This window comes from Dendronephthya gigantea, unplaced genomic scaffold, assembly GCF_004324835.1.
Source record: "Dendronephthya gigantea isolate DGI-Jeju-01 unplaced genomic scaffold, DenGig_1.0 000015F, whole genome shotgun sequence".
NCBI classification, from domain to species: Eukaryota; Metazoa; Cnidaria; class Anthozoa; order Malacalcyonacea; family Nephtheidae; genus Dendronephthya; species Dendronephthya gigantea.
In genome coordinates this window covers 2,203,614-2,220,184 of record NW_021163025.1, presented here as the reverse complement: position 1 = coordinate 2,220,184, position 16,571 = coordinate 2,203,614, and the positions used below count along the sequence as shown (strand labels likewise).

At 37.4% G+C, this 16,571-nt stretch overlaps 3 protein-coding genes across 3 annotated transcripts; all 3 read left to right on the top strand.

Moving 5' to 3' along the window:
* The first annotated feature begins 1,195 nt into the window (after positions 1 to 1,195).
* On the top strand, positions 1,196 to 4,521 carry LOC114519931 (calmodulin-like). Its single transcript, XM_028540110.1, has 5 exons — positions 1,196 to 1,279; positions 2,526 to 2,547; positions 2,874 to 3,017; positions 3,438 to 3,665; positions 4,289 to 4,521. Exons 1-5 carry the CDS (start codon positions 1,277 to 1,279, stop codon positions 4,315 to 4,317), a joined length of 426 nt encoding a protein of 141 aa, XP_028395911.1. The 5' UTR covers positions 1,196 to 1,276; the 3' UTR covers positions 4,318 to 4,521.
* Positions 4,522 to 5,228: 707 nt separating this feature from the next.
* On the top strand, positions 5,229 to 9,604 carry LOC114519930 (calmodulin-like). Its single transcript, XM_028540108.1, has 5 exons — positions 5,229 to 5,345; positions 8,408 to 8,438; positions 8,556 to 8,699; positions 8,939 to 9,172; positions 9,369 to 9,604. The coding sequence occupies exons 1-5, from the start codon at positions 5,343 to 5,345 to the stop codon at positions 9,392 to 9,394; spliced, it is 438 nt and encodes a 145-aa protein (XP_028395909.1). The 5' UTR covers positions 5,229 to 5,342; the 3' UTR covers positions 9,395 to 9,604.
* Positions 9,605 to 9,725: 121 nt separating this feature from the next.
* LOC114519921 (tetratricopeptide repeat protein 7B-like) lies at positions 9,726 to 16,569 on the top strand. The gene is made up of 22 exons (XM_028540094.1): positions 9,726 to 9,924; positions 10,376 to 10,521; positions 10,631 to 10,796; positions 11,041 to 11,287; positions 11,363 to 11,441; positions 11,610 to 11,755; positions 11,927 to 11,993; positions 12,126 to 12,263; positions 12,403 to 12,486; positions 12,597 to 12,701; positions 12,790 to 12,904; positions 13,000 to 13,057; positions 13,192 to 13,264; positions 13,364 to 13,465; positions 13,581 to 13,639; positions 13,977 to 14,093; positions 14,288 to 14,394; positions 14,526 to 14,654; positions 14,975 to 15,072; positions 15,253 to 15,357; positions 15,578 to 15,669; positions 15,775 to 16,569. The coding sequence occupies exons 1-22, from the start codon at positions 9,801 to 9,803 to the stop codon at positions 15,902 to 15,904; spliced, it is 2,487 nt and encodes an 828-aa protein (XP_028395895.1). The 5' UTR covers positions 9,726 to 9,800; the 3' UTR covers positions 15,905 to 16,569.
* The last annotated feature ends 2 nt before the right edge of the window (positions 16,570 to 16,571 follow it).

Genomic DNA, 16,571 nt, shown 5'->3' with positions numbered 1-16,571 from the left:
TACATTTGTGACTGATCTCTATATTAGTATCTGAACGCGATTCTTTTATTAATGACGACCCACCCGGTCATTCTGGCGTTGTGGAATTGAACCCATCAATAACCACGGTCCATTTGATGGATGTAAAATAGTTATGGTGTACCGATGTTTATGCTATCGTATTCAGTGAATATAATATTATTGATTGGATATTGTCATTAGATGCAAAACTTTGATAATCTGTTTTATCACTTTAAGCTCCCCCCCGCACGCTACGCGCCTACGCACCCCCCCCCCCATCCATCCATCAAAAGAACATCGCAGGAAAAAAAAAGTTGAGTGGCAGCAAAATTGCTGAGTGAAAATTGAGACAAGAGCGAATGATAATAAGAATGGGAATTGGAGACAATAGATGAGATAATAAGTAATGAAGGTTGTCGAGGCTTCAATATTTTATCTATTGTATCAATTGCATTAGTCACGATTGAGCACGACATTTAAACCAAGCCTTATAACAACTGAGAATAGAGTGGAACGTGGCAGTCACAGATCGTATTTCTAGATATCTTGAGCTGACAATGTGTCGGAAATTCTTGACATGAAAGACTATAAAAAGACGTTCTAGACTAGCGCAAATGGAACATTGCTGGAATCCAACCGCTGTGAACCGATTTTAAAAGATGATTTTTTAAAATTTGCTTATCCACAAAGCAGTTGATCCCGTTGGTATAGTTCCTGCCTTACGGGTTTCATGTGACACATATGAAAGATTGCGGCCTTGCTCCTACAAAACGCAAGAGGTTGCAACCTTGTACCCAGCGCTGTTTTGCTCACAAAAACGCTACGCTTGTTATTTATTCACAAAACAAAACTACGGTACATCAGATTAAGAAATTCTGCAGATTACAGATGAGAAGCAAACGAGTTGTCTAGACAGTTCAGTTGGTAACGGGTATGTAACATAACACATAGCAATTCAGCAGTCCAAGATAAAAAGATTACGCATTCTTAGGAAAACAATATTTACTCTGTAAGCACATTTTCAATCAAATATTTCCGTTTAAAATGCAAATGTTATCAGGCATCAGAACGTCATTATATCCAACAGCGCGATAGCCCTTTGTTTGAGGTCATTTGCGGTTATTTAAAGACCTCAAGAGCTTGAGAGAATGTTCTTAACGGCATATTTTGCATAATCTGTTGTGTATAATATACGCTGTATAAAGCAATTGTCAGTCAAACAACAGTTGTCAGTCTCGAAGCGAAAGAACAACTCAAGATAAAACTCCGAAGCAAAATGGTAAGTATAAACCTTGCAACTTACATCGCTCTACATCGTTGACGTGTGTTAAACCTGGTAAACGAGACCAGGAGCTAGACCTTTTACTCATCTTCGTATTTCGCAAAAGCGTAATTGTTGTATTGGTCCTTAGTTAAACTTTGCCTTTGGGTGATTAGTATCTTAATGTTGGGCGTAACTTGCAATATTTTACCATTATACTGTCCACCGAGGTCTTAAAATTCAAGCACAAGAACATCTAAAATTTGATATGTTGTGGTAAAGTGATATAGGGCTCTCGTTGCAGACATATGCTATGGTATAAAACTAGCTAACTTGTGGATAGCGTTCGAATTGGCATTCTTTGTGTATTTGACTTTGAGCTATAAAACTTAACAACTTCACGAACTCTCGTCTAGAATTAAGACCAGGACAGGTCATATTTACCTATATATCGAGGAAACGGTGGAGACCAACGTAATGTAGAGACAATTTAATACACAAGACACGTATGTTTTTAAACCTCGACAAATCTCTTAGAATATAAAACTTGTTTGTGCAAATCTAGTAACGACCATCATACCAAAAAGCACGCAAGTTCGTTTCCAATGCAAACCAGAATTGTTTTTCTAGAGCGTTTTATAATCTAGCTAGTACTGTATAGTATAGAGGGTCGTCAAATTGTAAAGGTATCAATGAATCATGAATGCATGATAATTCTTGCATGGGTGTTGACTTGCGGTTGGCGTCATTTGGATATAAAAAGAAGGGCGCTGTTCAATAGAGCAGAACAAGTCATAATTTATGAGCTATTTCATAAACATGAAGTCATCGCAACCTTAGTGGAAGTTTCTAGAAGTTTCCACGACTAGCCCTTCAAAAGTCAAACGTAGGACGCGATGTAACACAATACGTACACAAGATATAAACGTTTTCAACATTTTTTTACTTTGAGGAATCATCACAGTGTAAACACTAAACAAACAGGTGTACCGAAATATCCCCCGGTATGCCCAGACGTCCCAGGGAAAAGGGCGTGGTGAAACTGAGATAAAATATCGCACAGATGACCTTTATTTCTTGTTGTTGAGCGGTAATGCCAACTTTTGAACCAGGAAAGCTATTTGTGTGTTCGAGTTACCCAAGAGATTGTTTGTCTAAGTATACGAGAAGTTTTACTAGAAAAAAACACACGCTACGTTGAGTACGGGGATAGTCCTTTAGTAGTTAGCTAGGTATGTTTATAATTATCTTTTTATTTTTTTAGAGCTGCTGCAATAAAGAAAAGGGTTAGTAAAGTTGAACTTTTCAATCCTGATTGCATGACGACGCGTACCAATCAACTAGCTACTAGTACATAATTAATTGATACGAATTTAATCCTTTAGATCAGTACGTTGGGATTAGGATTAAGTCTTAAATTAGATTTATAATTGATAAGGATCAATTCCAAATCTAATCTCAAGGAATTCGTGTATAAGTGCAGATTTCCCTACAATTTGAGAGACCAATTGTAAGGACTGCCCAGATCCAGTGACCCCACATCCTCGCTCCTAATTGGTGAACAGCCTGCTGTGAACCAATCTTTACATGCAAATATTTTACCCGCTTTTAGAAGAAAAAGAGGCCTTCGACGCGTTTGATACAGATGGCAGTGGTCAGATTACATTTGATGAATTAAGTAAAGCTATGAAGAGTCTTGGTCGCCAAATTTCTGACGAAGACGTTAAAAAACTATTGGCAGATTATGACAAAGACGGTAAGTTTTTCGACTTTGATTTGAGTAAACGTGTAAAAGTCAAAGGGGGAGGAGATAAGAGCGAACAAGAGGGGCGGGCAGAAGGACGAACAAGAAGGGGGGAGAAGGACGAACAAGAAGGGGGGGGAGAAGTACGAACAAGAAGGGCAGCTATCCGCTATTCCCAATTCCAGTAAGTGTACTGTAATGCTGATGTGATCATGAATTTAAGCTAAACTAGGCAATATATCTAATTTACCATAAAATTACTACTCAGTATATATTTAGTGTAAGTATAAAATAGTATTACTAGTGCATGTCTCAAATACGCTGACCCAGTGGACTGAAGTCGCCAAAAATGTAGTATAGAAATCCTTCAGTTAACGGTTTAAATTAAAGTGAAATTTTGACTGACAACCATGGTCATCATTATTATGTCAGGTAGCAAGACTTTGTCATTCAAAGAATTTCAAAAATTGTTGCGAGCAGCAGAAGAAAAGGAAATGGAAGATGCGTTTAAGGCATTTGACGCCGATGGTAGCGGCTATATCACACAAGATGAGCTCAAGAAGGCGATGAAAAACATGGGAGTGAAATTAAGTGATAAAGAGATTAACGAAATGATTGCAGCGGCAGATACGGATAAAGATGGAAAAGTCGGTTTTGAAGGTAAATAGTTTACTGTAGTATTTTCTTCCACTAGGTGTACAGTCTTCAGCAAGGGCACTCCTAACTCATGTACAAATGTTGCTCGGAAAACAAGCTTCTAATAACAGTGAAAGCTCTAGCTTATAGGAGAAACTAAGAAGTCAGGGAGCAGCGTATTGAAACAACTTCATGTCAAATTTGGTATAACAACTGCCTAAAATAGACAAAAAAACTTCACAACGTTTCGACCTTGTTTCCCAACTTGTAAGGAGAGTTAACTTGCGAGGTTTAATTTAAGGAGAAACCGTATGCTGTTATATGTACATATTCCGGTAATGCCAAATAAGCTAGTGACTGTCACCGACTACAAGTCAACTTTTAGTCAATGCATTTTTCGGTTCTTGGTTGTCATTCAATGCTTAGCTTCTGTGCCGGATATGGTTCTGGTTTAGTTTCTATTCTCCAAGATTAATGGCCTGCACTATACCGCACAAGTATAGTTGAGCTTAAAATGCTAGTGGAGAGGGGACCACAGTATTTCCCGCCCCCCCTCCAGGGTCCTCCCAATGTTCCTCTGTGTATCAAGATGTTCCTGTGTGTATCAAGATGAACCGAAAGACTGATGTATGTTCTTTTTCGTGTAGAATTCAAGAAAATGATGAGTAAGGCGTAGTAAGCTTGAAGCTCAGTGTTACAAGAGGACACTCACTTTTTAGAATAGCGTGCAGAATAAATAATGCTTTCATTTTAATTAGTAAAACTGTAAGGCAGTGCCAGTGTGTAATTTTAATTTAGTTGATCGAATAACCGAATAGGTTTTTCAGTCTTTTTGGTAATATCTCAGCCAATATAATTAAACGGCGGTTTCTTTTCAAAACCGGTACTTTTTATTTTCATGGTGTCACTCTCAGTGCCCATATGAAGAAGGTCTATATTCCGGCACAGCCTGTGAGCTCAAAGATTGACAAAACTTCGATCAAGCCGATTTGTCAGCAGGTGCGTTTAACCCACTGAGCTGTTGAACCTACAAAAATAGGATTCCACTTAGCCTGCTCGCAGAACCTGCCCGGAAATTTTCAAGCGGGGTCTGCGAGTAAGACCCTGGTTATGAGGTTGCGAGAAGGCTAGCCTAGACTCCACTTTGTCAATTCCAATTTGTCTCTGATTAAAATCCACAGTAAAATCATTCGGTGGCTCACAACGGTCAAGACCTCTTGGTTGAAACACTCGGCGTCTTCCTTGTCAAAATGTGTTTCTTCTCCGTAGAAATCAGTCTACAGTGTCAGCACTAAACTCCGATGCAAATTTTACAACGATGCAAATTTTCTTGCAACTTGCAATCCAATTCAACGTTTGAGAGACGTAAATTTGGCATCTTCGAAACTTTTGTGCTTTATTCACTCCACTGATATTTTCTTGTACAACATATAATACTCCCCACTAATTTGCACCTCTCAAAAGTAGAATAGGATCTCGCTTTTTAGTAAAATCATGACATCATATCCGTTTTATAAATATCAAAAACACACCAAATTCTTTGGGCATACAGGAAATAGCTATGTCAATAACACGCCTACCCCTGGAGACCGGTAACTACGTTCAGTCGGCTTGCACTTTGACAGTTCAGGCAGAGCAACCATCACTGTGGCATAACGCTTAGCAGTCTGTACCAAACTTGCACCACTGTCGACCGACAAAATGGTAAGAAAACGTTAACAACTATTTTGTAACACATTATTACAACAGACTAGGTCTTGTGTTTGTGGGAAATGAACGCGAATCGCTTAGTTTTGGAAAACATATAAATCGTATATGTCCGATAGGATTGTCGCTTGCATTACCATTGGCAACTGTGCAATGCGCGACTAGGATGGGCAGTGAATAATACGTAGCAATTCATGAAAATTGGTCAAGTACAGTGTAATAAATTGATCTGTCAACTTGAAGAGTGTTCGTAGGTTAATTTTGAAATGTTATTTATAATTGATCACAAGAGGGGCAGCCATGTTGATAGAGTCTTCACATGCTGTGGTGATGTGCAAAATCTGTCATTGAATATATCGGCTTTTATTAAAAATATACTCTCTCCGATTTTCCTGAGTAACCAACAAGTCTGTAAATTTGCTAATATAGAGCGATATAGGCATAAACGCAGTTTAACAGTGCATATTTTAAGTTCTTTAATTTTCTGCCAGACGCTTGGTATTTGTATACACCACAACATTAATATTCTGGTGTCATTTGTGAAACGTTCACAGCTCAGGCAACCCAGGTCAGACCGCTATCCTAGTTGGATTTGGCAGTAAATGTATCTTCAACTTGAAGTACATTTGCAAAAGTAATAAGGTCATTCAAAAAATTCTTTTTGACGGACTCGTTTTAAATTTAGGGTCTTGTAATTGTAATACAAGACTTGGCATATGACTAGAGACTAGAGTTGTATGGAGAAATTTGAAACTGCTGACTGTTACCGTAAATAAGTCAAGTGGGAGTTAGATCTGCGTTTTTTTAATTTTTATTTTAAACACAGCTTAACCTTTTGAGAACCTTGTCATCATCATCGTTTTTGTCATACGCGCAGATTGAAGGCAAAATATCTGGTCTAGACGTTTACAATTATGATAAATTAAGAAGCAACGATTGTTTCCAAATTCATTTACGAGAAAGTTCGTTAAATTTGATCATTTCTATTTCTTCTTGGACTGAAATACTGGACTTCCTGTAGCATTGCAAATTGCAAGTACACCTTGTACTCTGTCGAAATATATGCGCAAAATTCAATCGTTGGTTTCAAAGGTTTCCGTTGTTGAGTGAATATCGTCCATATGTTTCCACGTCAAGACGAACATGGCCAACAACTACCCGTGTTTTAATAACGAATCACGGGTGCGCCTCCATGATTGCTGATTAGTAACAATCAGTTCAATGGGGGACAATAGTAATTGCTTAACTTGACAATGAAGTCTTTCAAATAGGAACAATTCCTCCACAAGACATCCGACAAGTTTTTGGTCCAAACCAACATAACATAACGTGGAACTCATCGTAGTTATAAGAGTTCTGCTCCCATTGCAGGGTTTGGCATAGGCGTAAAAAGCTTTCTAAATCTGCCAGCATGCGGCTCTAACTCACTCAGAAACATACCAATGATTAAACGGCAATAAAAAACTAAGTATACGTGCATAAAGCCACATAATAGTAAAACATTACCGCCAGAAAATGGCGTATTCGACCATCGTCGAGTCCGCCGGAAAATGGCATATTCGACCATGATCGAGTCGGCCGGAAAATGGCATATTCGACAATGGTCAAGTCCGCCGGAAAACGGGGTCCACAATTAGTAGAAAATCTTGAGTTGCTTTCAATGTCAGATATTTTGAAATATGAATTTGAAAACTCGCAGGGAAAGCCAGCAGATTTATCCAGATTTTGATTGACAGTGCTCGGACTGAAGGCACTAACGAGAATGCAGAGTTGACCGTCTGAATGTCTTTGTTGCTTTTTTACTGCTGTAAGGTTGATCAAAATGCTGATAATACAGTAAATGTTTGATGTTTATGAATGAACTCTTATATTGTTTAATTCATTGCCTCCTATATCATGCAGAGACTGGGGAGAGTATTCAGGGGTTAATTAAGGTGGTTTTTAGTCGATATATATTTTTTTTCGAACCATATCCGTTCCATATATGTTGAATAACAGTGTTTTTTGTATGTAAAAGAAAAATTTGGAAAGAAAAAAAATTTTGGAAAGAACCTAAAAACACCCAAAAGAGATCATCCAGCCTATGCCACAATCTAACCTGGTTATACAACCGGCTGCAATATTCAGCATAGTTACAACTACGAAAGGTGCAAGGACAGTTGCTATAGGAAGAACTCCCCCCCATAACTCACATCTTAACGGCCGTCTAAGGGGGAGATGCACTACGGCCCCCAGACCATGATGTATGTGCACCTAACCGTTACGTCTCAGTGAGGAACAGAGTATGCATCGCCACAAGCCTAGCGTCATAGACGAATCAGCTACAGTGGCTAGCCCTGAGAGCGAAGATAAATTTAACGTATTTAAGCTTTTCCTGGTCTCGGGAGGCGGTCCCTAACAAGTATATGCATAGAAAACGACTAATAAGGCACACGCTTGATAATTCAAGATTTAAACGCCTAAACGTTTTTTAAGTGTTTTTAGCGAGAAATTTTAGTGTTTTGATATTCTTTCAGAAATTTTAGCGTTTTGAAACAATCCTTGTTGGTTTTTAACGTCAAAATAGTCATCATTCTCTAAAGGAAACTCAATATAAATGACTGAATGGCTTAGTTTACTGAAATGTTTTGTTAATTTTGTGTTTAGTATAGCCGCTTGATTCGCCGGTACAATTTGGGCCTAAATTGTATGTATCATTATTTCACAAGTTCTTATTTTTTATCTTCGTCGATTCTGTTCTATTTTTCTATTGTTATTCTTCTTTATTTCTTTTACTAACTATCCATGATATGACAGTGTTGGTTTTGGTTGGGTTCCTTCCTGGAGACCCCTCGACATTGGACTATGGTCGAATAAGCCATGGTCGAGTGTAACGGAAAACAGCGTATTCGACCATGGTCGAGTCCGCCGAAAAATGGCAGTGTACCAGTAAAATAATTTTAGGTTCTTTCTTAAGTCGGGGGCCCCTTCAGGTTTAGGGGCACGGGGCAAATTGCCCTCCCTACCCCTCCCTCTCAGCGGCCCTAATCATGGTCCAACGACTTGTTTTTTTATTTCAGAGTTACAACATTACAGACGAGCAGAAAGATGGTGAGAATGGTCGTCTAACAGATGTCAATTAATGCTATATTTCAAGCAACAGGTTTGGCGGATCATTCCGTCCAAAATTGGCACAATTTAGCCTCACTTTTTTTTACACAATTTCAGAATTCAAAGAGGTTTTTAAAATGTTTGATGTGGATGGAGATGGAACTGTGTCCACAGAAGAACTAAAGGATGTCATGGCAAAATTGGGACAAAATCCCTCGGAGAAGGAACTGACAGATATGATCAACGAGGTCGACGAGGATGGTACGTGATCATGGCGTTGCTAAGCAACCTCGTGTGCCTGCAACTTAGTGATACAATATCCCCATTCACTTGTGCATAGCCTATAAGTGCGAAGCTTTTCAAAGCAGTTAAACTTGGTGTTATGAACTTATCCAAACCCTTAATCCTGCGTCCTGAAACTGGGCTATAACTGTATTAACTGATCCCGTTATCTATTTAAGTCAAATTGGTTCACACAGAGAAATTTGTGTTAATTGCAGGTTCTGGTGCAGTGGATTTTGACGAGTTCTGTCAGATGATGGCAAAACAGCTCGTCACAGCGTTAAAAGAGGAACTTAAGGAGGCTTTGAAGACATTTAGTCCAGGTGGATCAATTTCTGCTGGCGAATGGAAGAAAATCCTGAACAGTCTTGCTGAGAAAATGTCAAATGATGAATTGGATAGCCTTTTGAAAACTGCTGATAAAGGCGGACGAGGAAATATCAAGAATGACGGTGAGCAACTGAAAATCTCAGCGGCAGACTGCCAGACTATAGGGACTATAGCGACTATAAGGACTATAGGGACTATAGGGACCATATGGACTATAGGAGAACATTGGAGTAGAATGGGGTCAAATGATACAGAATGGCATACCTTGGGATTGAAAGGAGTAGACTGGACTGAATTTCGTTTCTGTTTTTCGTTTAGATATGGTCGGTGCTCTGTTTGGTTGAAATTGAAAGCTTCAATTGCCGTAACTCTCCTTAGATTGTATTGAGAACATTTCAAAGGTTTTGCGTTCAACTTTTAGATAAAATATAATAAACAATTCTATTATTACGAGCGTGAACGCAGCACCCGAGTTAGACATTCATGTATTTTAAACTTTATAAATAAATGAAGATTCCATTTAAGTATAATAGTGAATAAAATTTTGAACTTTATTAGTTGCTTTATTAGTACGAATTCTAGGGTGTCTATATACTCCAGTGTTACATATGGCGGTCAACGCATTTGGCCTTTTATTCGAATAACTTGAAGTATTCGTAGGATTAAAAAATGGAGAATGTCAGAGCGTCGTTTTATAAATGTTGTAAACTGTTCAAGATTTGATTCATTTTAATGTGAAATTCATCAAGAATGGCAAAGAAACTCGCTCGAGGAGCCGAGCTTGAGATAGAGAGAGCGAGGAACGATGGCAGATGGGCGGATATTCAGAAATTATTGAACGATTTAGAGACAAACGTAAAATCAACTTGGTCAGGTATACTGTATTCCAATACTAATATTTATGTTCCTGTCAAATTTTGCATGCATCTTGTTGAAATTATGATAGACAAAGTATGCAATGAATAGCCTTCAATAATGCATGCCAGATTGGTGCATGAATTCACGCACTCTAGACTCTAGACTATTATAGTATTATTAGATTAACAGTTAACACAAACTTTATAAATAATGTTTTGGTTAAATACAACAACAAGCTAGCTAATCATTGTACAAAGTTTGTACAGAAATATTTCCATTGGAAATGCGTGTGATTTGTGGAGAAGCATCACTGTTCACAGCATAATCATGTACTGCATATCCAGACAAATCATGATGATGCCCAACCGGACTTAATACATCCCAGTTTACACGGTTACACCTAAACATATACTCAGGTATGAAATGTTTTGATTGCTGCTAAGCATGGGTCATCTTTCACTCTTTAGAGCCGTACAAGATGCTGATTGATTGTGAGTATAAAATTGAGATTCAATTCAACAAGTACAAGATGGAATCCACAACTGATCCAGCATTGAAGACATATTTATTGGAGATAAAAACGAAACTCGAAAAACTTGTTGAGAACGAAAACGTAAGTGAACAGACAAAAGCAGCCGCTCACTTATCATTATTGTTTTTTATACCCCTGAGAATATGCAACATATGATTTCATTTATTTTGGCATTTCTCAATTTTTACAGCAACCCATTACTGTGGATGTTCAATTTCTGTTGTGCAAAGTCTACTTCATGTTTAAAGATTACGACGAGACACTAAAGTTTGTTGCATTGTTGGAAAATGATATTAGCAATTTTGACGGCTCCACAAGAAGACTGAAAATGGCTGCTGATATGTTTGCAATGAAAGGTTGCTTTTTTTCTATATATTTCAGTTGGTCATCAGCAGGAAACTGATGCTTATTATTGTCCTGTCTTGCTATACTATTTATCTTTAATGGTTCTCAAAGTTTCTCATACATTTGTTTAATAATTATCATTAAGCCTTTGTCAGCCACAGAGTACATCAAACATGTTTCTGTTTTATTTGATGGAGTTGTTTTGTTTGAGTTCAAATATACATATTACACCAACTTTAACACCAATTGTTTCAGGTATAAGTCAAGAAGAACTCAAAAGTTCAACAATACAAGAACAGGACATTCTCTCAAGCTACAACCATGCAACAGATGCCTTCCTTAGCATGCTGGTAGGAAGTGACACAAGCGATAGCAAGAACTCTCTCACGAGAATTCAATCAAGTCAATCAAGTTTCGTACTCAGCGAAGAGCTGTATGCTTCCATTGGTCAACCCTTGGAGATTGCATTTCGTCGTTTAATAGTTTTGACTGTTAAACAAGGGTAAGAAAAAGGCATTGTTTACAATCAAATTCAAGTAATATAATCAATGTAATTTGCTTATATTTTCTTTTTTAGGCAGACAGACAAGGCCATTGAGCTATTACGATATTTCTTAAGAAACGTTGAAGAAAAGTCAGCACAAGATGTAAGAAAGGTATGTAATTAAACAAGATAAATTGCTTATGAAAATCTTTAGTGAGATGACCTACAATACACTACTATAGCTGGGAACTTATATGCAATCCGGAGGCTATCCAGCGTTTACACAACCAACCATTTTAGTTTAGTCCAACATGATGAAATCACTGTGAAAATATTTTAGGTCCTAATCGAACAATTGATTAATATCTTGATGAATGGTATGAGCGAGAGGAACTACATGATGCAAACCTCCAGCCCTACCTCACCATCAAAAACCTCTTTCACCAGTTCTAGTTTCCAATCCAGTGCACAAAATTTGGACAGAGGGTATGTGAGCTAGAACTCCGCCTGCAGTGTCTACAATTCATTCAAAGTTAAAAGAGACTACCATGTGATTTAACCATTGTTATTTTTTAAATATCGGATATGCATCTTGGCACCCCAAAGGCCCAACCACACATCATGGCCATTCATGACCTGCATATTTTTATCCATTAGATTATGCTTCGTTCCTCATAATCTTACTGAAGATGTGATTTTATTGCTGTTGTTAAAAGAAGCATTGGTATGATAGTTATTAACATCATTTAATAATTGTGAAATCGTCAAAAAATTAGGCACACTCCGTGATTTCATTCTGCGACTGTGCACAGTAGGCTGTATATTTTCAGGTACATTTACCACATTTTTCCCCAAGGTTCTACATAACGCTACATCAAGTATTGCTCCTGAGAATTCGGAAGCAAGAAAGTCAACCATGATTGAAGGAAATCATATTTATAATCTTCTAACGATTGGCCTGTCAAGATATGCCCAGTTTCCATTACTTGTTGAGGTACTTATTCATTAATAGCAGAGCTCTGTTCAATGCAATAGTTGTGTTTCCCTACTTTCATTATTTTCACTTGAACCCTTCTTTACTCAAAAGAGGGAATGAATGCGATGTAATCACAATTGTATATTTATATTTTTAGTGTTTAGAACGGGCTATGAAGCTAGCTTTTGAGGAATTCAATTTGTGGTTTCAATTTGGCCTTGCATTAGCGAGTGCAAGAAAGGTATAATACATAGATGATATTGTGTTACAAAGTAAGACAAGAGAGATGGAGAAGTATATGGTATTATACTGTACTGACTTGTCAATACTGGTAATTTTTATGATTTTCAGTATTCAATGGCTGTGTTAGTTCTTAAGCAGTGTCATCAACTTCGTCCAGATGATCCGATGGTTCTACTTCATTCTGCTAAACTTTGCATTAATAATCTCCATCAAGTAATGTAAACTCTGTATTTTAATAAAGTTTTCTTCATGTTCACTTTTGGTGTTTATTGCAGTATTGTGCATATGTTTTTGTTTTCAGTTTGACGAAGGTATTAAAATGGCTCGAGAAATTGTTGAAATGACTGAAAAAGTCCCTCTTATCACCAGAGGATACTTGGCTCTTGGTATTGGCCGTTGCTGCAAGGCAACCACAGGTAATTTTGAAGTGAATAATATTGTTTTAAATCCATGATTTACATTGGTGATGCATTTGATATACGTATTAAAATATTTAATATCTTTTCGCTAGTCCTAACAAATAAAGAAAAAAAAGATTTACACATGGAAGCAGTTCGTGCATTTGAAAGGTGAAACGATGATGTTTAATGTTGTGTGTTCCCAAGGTCATTTATACAATATGAAGTTATTTTATAATCATAATTCTGCCTGGGTATTGGGTAGTGGGTAATTCGATGATTATTGTCTTGTTTTAAATTTGAAGATGTCTGGAACTTGATCCTCACGACAAAGAAGCTCTTTTTCATCTTGCATTAACACAATCTGTTTTGAGAAAGGTTTGCAATTTTTTTGCCAAAGTACATTACCTTCACTCTATCTGAATCATAACCGACATTCAGCGTTTAACATTCAACAATTTTTCCTGTCATTCACAGACAACGAAGGCTCTCCGCAATGCATATGCCGCTCTTAAACTCGACTGTAATTATCTGGCTGCACTCCAATTGATCGTCTTGCTGTTGTCAGCGAAGAAAAAGGTCAGCTCTATAAATGCACAGCTAAGCTGACTATCTTGAGGGTCTGAATTTCATGCCTAGCCGAAGTTAATATAGTAAATTTAACGACGGTGTTTGTTTTGAATTATTTTTCTAGTACCGCGAGGCTCTGGACGCTTGTGATACAGCTTTGTTAGAATATCCTGACGACTTTTTGTGAGTATCTTTCTATTCCACATACATATGATACATATCAGTACTGAAATATCTGAACGTTACTTACCCTTAGCAATCCAGATACCACGGGCCGGTTGTATCATAATATTCAAGTTGACTCATTCAAGAGAAATGTAGGAGTGTTATTTAATTTAGACATATCCACCGTTTAAGCTAAACGGGCTAGATACAACCGGCCCCTGAAGTGTTCTTTGCGTTATACCTTGCAAGTGATTTTGCTGATAAATATATAGAAACGAGCTGTTATTGTTAAGATTTATATTCTAATTGTTCTTGGAAATCAGGTATTTCTGAAGTTCGTTGCATGGTGTTGTAGATTGTTGATATTCAAGGTGAAGCTAGAAGAACTGTTGCTAGGAGGTGATCAGGCACTAGTTACATGCAAGAGATTGTTGCGGACATGGAAAGCTCTTTACGATATGGACATCGAAAGGTCAGCTGTATTTAAAACATTTCTTAGCAAACCCAACAAATCATGAAAAAATTCAATAATTCCGCTTATTTTTCATCTTCGGAATAGTGATTCCGATTTGGTACGACTTTGCTCTTTAATTCCAAACCTAACAGAAAATTGTTCACCTTTTTAATATTACGTTTTCTCATCTGCATTTCTCCTGTGTTTTCCAGAGTACCTGAGACCACGAAAACAGGCTCCGGTCTTATCGATAAAATCGTGTCAGACAAAAGAAGTTTAAAGAATTTACAGTTGGCTGAACTGGGAGACGAGCAAGATGGTGGGTGAATATCGTTTTAGTTTTGTAATTCTCTACAAGCGGTGCACTGTCCAGTCCATTTTCACAAAGTAGATACAAATGTATTCATATATACAGTCATTCCTGTTTGAAAATGACGCTTTCTTCTTCAGAGACATCCTCTATTGGTGCCTCAGTACGTTTGGAAAGCACCTTATCTGAGGAAGCCGGATCAACATCTGTGTGTCAGCTCAGCGTCCCAGCGGCCCTGGCAATACAAGCACGAATATGGCTGACAATCTGTGAGTTTTCAAAACAACTATCCACGCCAGCAAATAGCCATAATGCATTATAACAATAATCTTTTCTCCTGCCAAAGAAAAGTATATTCCCAGACTGAAAACTGAAATAAGAAAAATAGCAAAGTTTGACTGCAAAATCTTGCCTAATGAGGAAATACAGGACGGAAATTGTGACCACATTTGGCCTGAGATGTAATTTTAGTTTCTCTGGAAACTCTTCTTAATCTGTTTACGGCTGATTTGCTGAGTTTTTTCTGTATAACATAACTTGGCTCGTAACATTAGTGAAATAATTATCTGTACGGTTATTGTTGTTGCAGCTGAAGTTTATATTAATCTGAATAAGGAGAGTGAAGCTACAGCCTGTGTCAAGGAAGCAAACTTGCTTTTTCCCCATTCTCCGGACGTTCTATTTCAGGTAGGCTGGAAAACAGGAATAATTTGGGACGCTAGAATTAGGCATTCCTCTGAATCAATGCATGAAGTTCTTGAAAACATATTTTGAGAATATTTTTAGTTTATTCATATACAAGCTCATCATGTGCAAACAATCTTTATCGTTTAATATTTCAATACGTATAAACTTTTAATTTTTTAGCGAGGATTTATTTTTGAACGACTAGAAAACTTTGAGCAGGCTAAAAAATTTTATGAAAACGCAGTTGCTGTCAATCCTCAACATACAAGTGCTTTGCAACATTTGGTAAGTACACGCCAATTTAGATCAGCAACGAGGTACTTGTTCCTTGCTAGGCCAGAAACACTTGCAGTCTGATACACGCGGGATAATATGAAACTGGACTCTTCTAGGTTACCCTACCTAGGCTTTGGTGAATGCATAGTTGATATTTTAAAGACTTGAGTAAACATACTGTACAATACAATGTCTTTATATGTCTTTTTTTATTATCGTTTTCTTCTAGGGAATTGTCTACCACAGAGAGAACAACTTGATAATGAGTGAAAAATCACTACGTGAAGCTATTAATATTGACCCGACTTTGCATATGTCCTGGTGAGTTCTCAAGCGAGTTGTGCCTGTGTTAAAGTGACTCAAAGAATTGCTTTATTATATTTCTTCAAGAGAACAATATCTCTAAGGTTCGTGTCGCTTGTTTAGGCATCATTTGGGTGTAGTTTTACAAGAGCAGAATCAGCATGAATCTGCAAGCGAGTGTCTGTTGTCAGCGGTTGACCTGGAAGCAACGTCTCCCATTCTACCATTCACGACTTTACCAAGACTTCTGTAACGTTGATCTGGTGATCTCATTGTATGAATCTACGACCTGGTCATCTCGTCATTATAAATCATGTATAACATGATCTAATCCCTAGCTTCTTATCATTATGATCTGATCAGCCCTAGATTATGATCTGATCATCTGATGATTATGATCATATCATCCAATGATTATGACCTGATCATCTGATCATTATGATCTGGTCTCTCTAGTGATTAAGATCCTACAGCTTGGTTATTCCATGACGCAATGATCTATAGCAATGATCTTATATGAACACGATGGTAGTAAAGACCATAAGAAATTACTAAACTTGTAAATAATATATTATGCTTCTTCGTGTTTCTCGATATGAATAAGACAATTTAAATGGAAACGAGAGAGAGTATAAGATATTGATGAAGTCAGGTGTCTGTTGTAAAGTAAGATGAGTTTTGCGAGGTTATGTGAGGTTAGAATTCAACACATTTCAAAACATTACGAGCAAATCTTCCATGAGTTAACCTTGGCGAATATCAAGTAGTAACAGTGTCTCATTGAGCAAGATTAGGCTTTCCAATGACAAATAACCGTCGAAAAAGTCGTTATTAAATATACCAGAATATGGTGTCTCTGTCCAGTTTCATATTGCGGTCAATGACACGTTAAATATTTAAAATTGTATTTTCACTTTTTT

Coding starts and splice junctions, on each gene's coding strand:
- LOC114519931 (XM_028540110.1), top strand. Junction 3,018..3,437: donor GGCAGATTATGACAAAGACG/GTAAGTTTTTCG, acceptor TTATTATGTCAG/GTAGCAAGACTTTGTCATTC. Junction 3,666..4,288: donor TGGAAAAGTCGGTTTTGAAG/GTAAATAGTTTA, acceptor TTTTTCGTGTAG/AATTCAAGAAAATGATGAGT.
- LOC114519930 (XM_028540108.1), top strand. Junction 8,439..8,555: donor TACAGACGAGCAGAAAGATG/GTGAGAATGGTC, acceptor ACACAATTTCAG/AATTCAAAGAGGTTTTTAAA. Junction 9,173..9,368: donor AGGAAATATCAAGAATGACG/GTGAGCAACTGA, acceptor TTTTTCGTTTAG/ATATGGTCGGTGCTCTGTTT.
- LOC114519921 (XM_028540094.1), top strand. CDS start 9,801: ATGGCAAAGAAACTCGCTCGAGGAGCCGAGCTTGAGATAGAGAGAGCG. Junction 9,925..10,375: donor CGTAAAATCAACTTGGTCAG/GTATACTGTATT, acceptor TTCACTCTTTAG/AGCCGTACAAGATGCTGATT. Junction 13,265..13,363: donor CACAATCTGTTTTGAGAAAG/GTTTGCAATTTT, acceptor TGTCATTCACAG/ACAACGAAGGCTCTCCGCAA.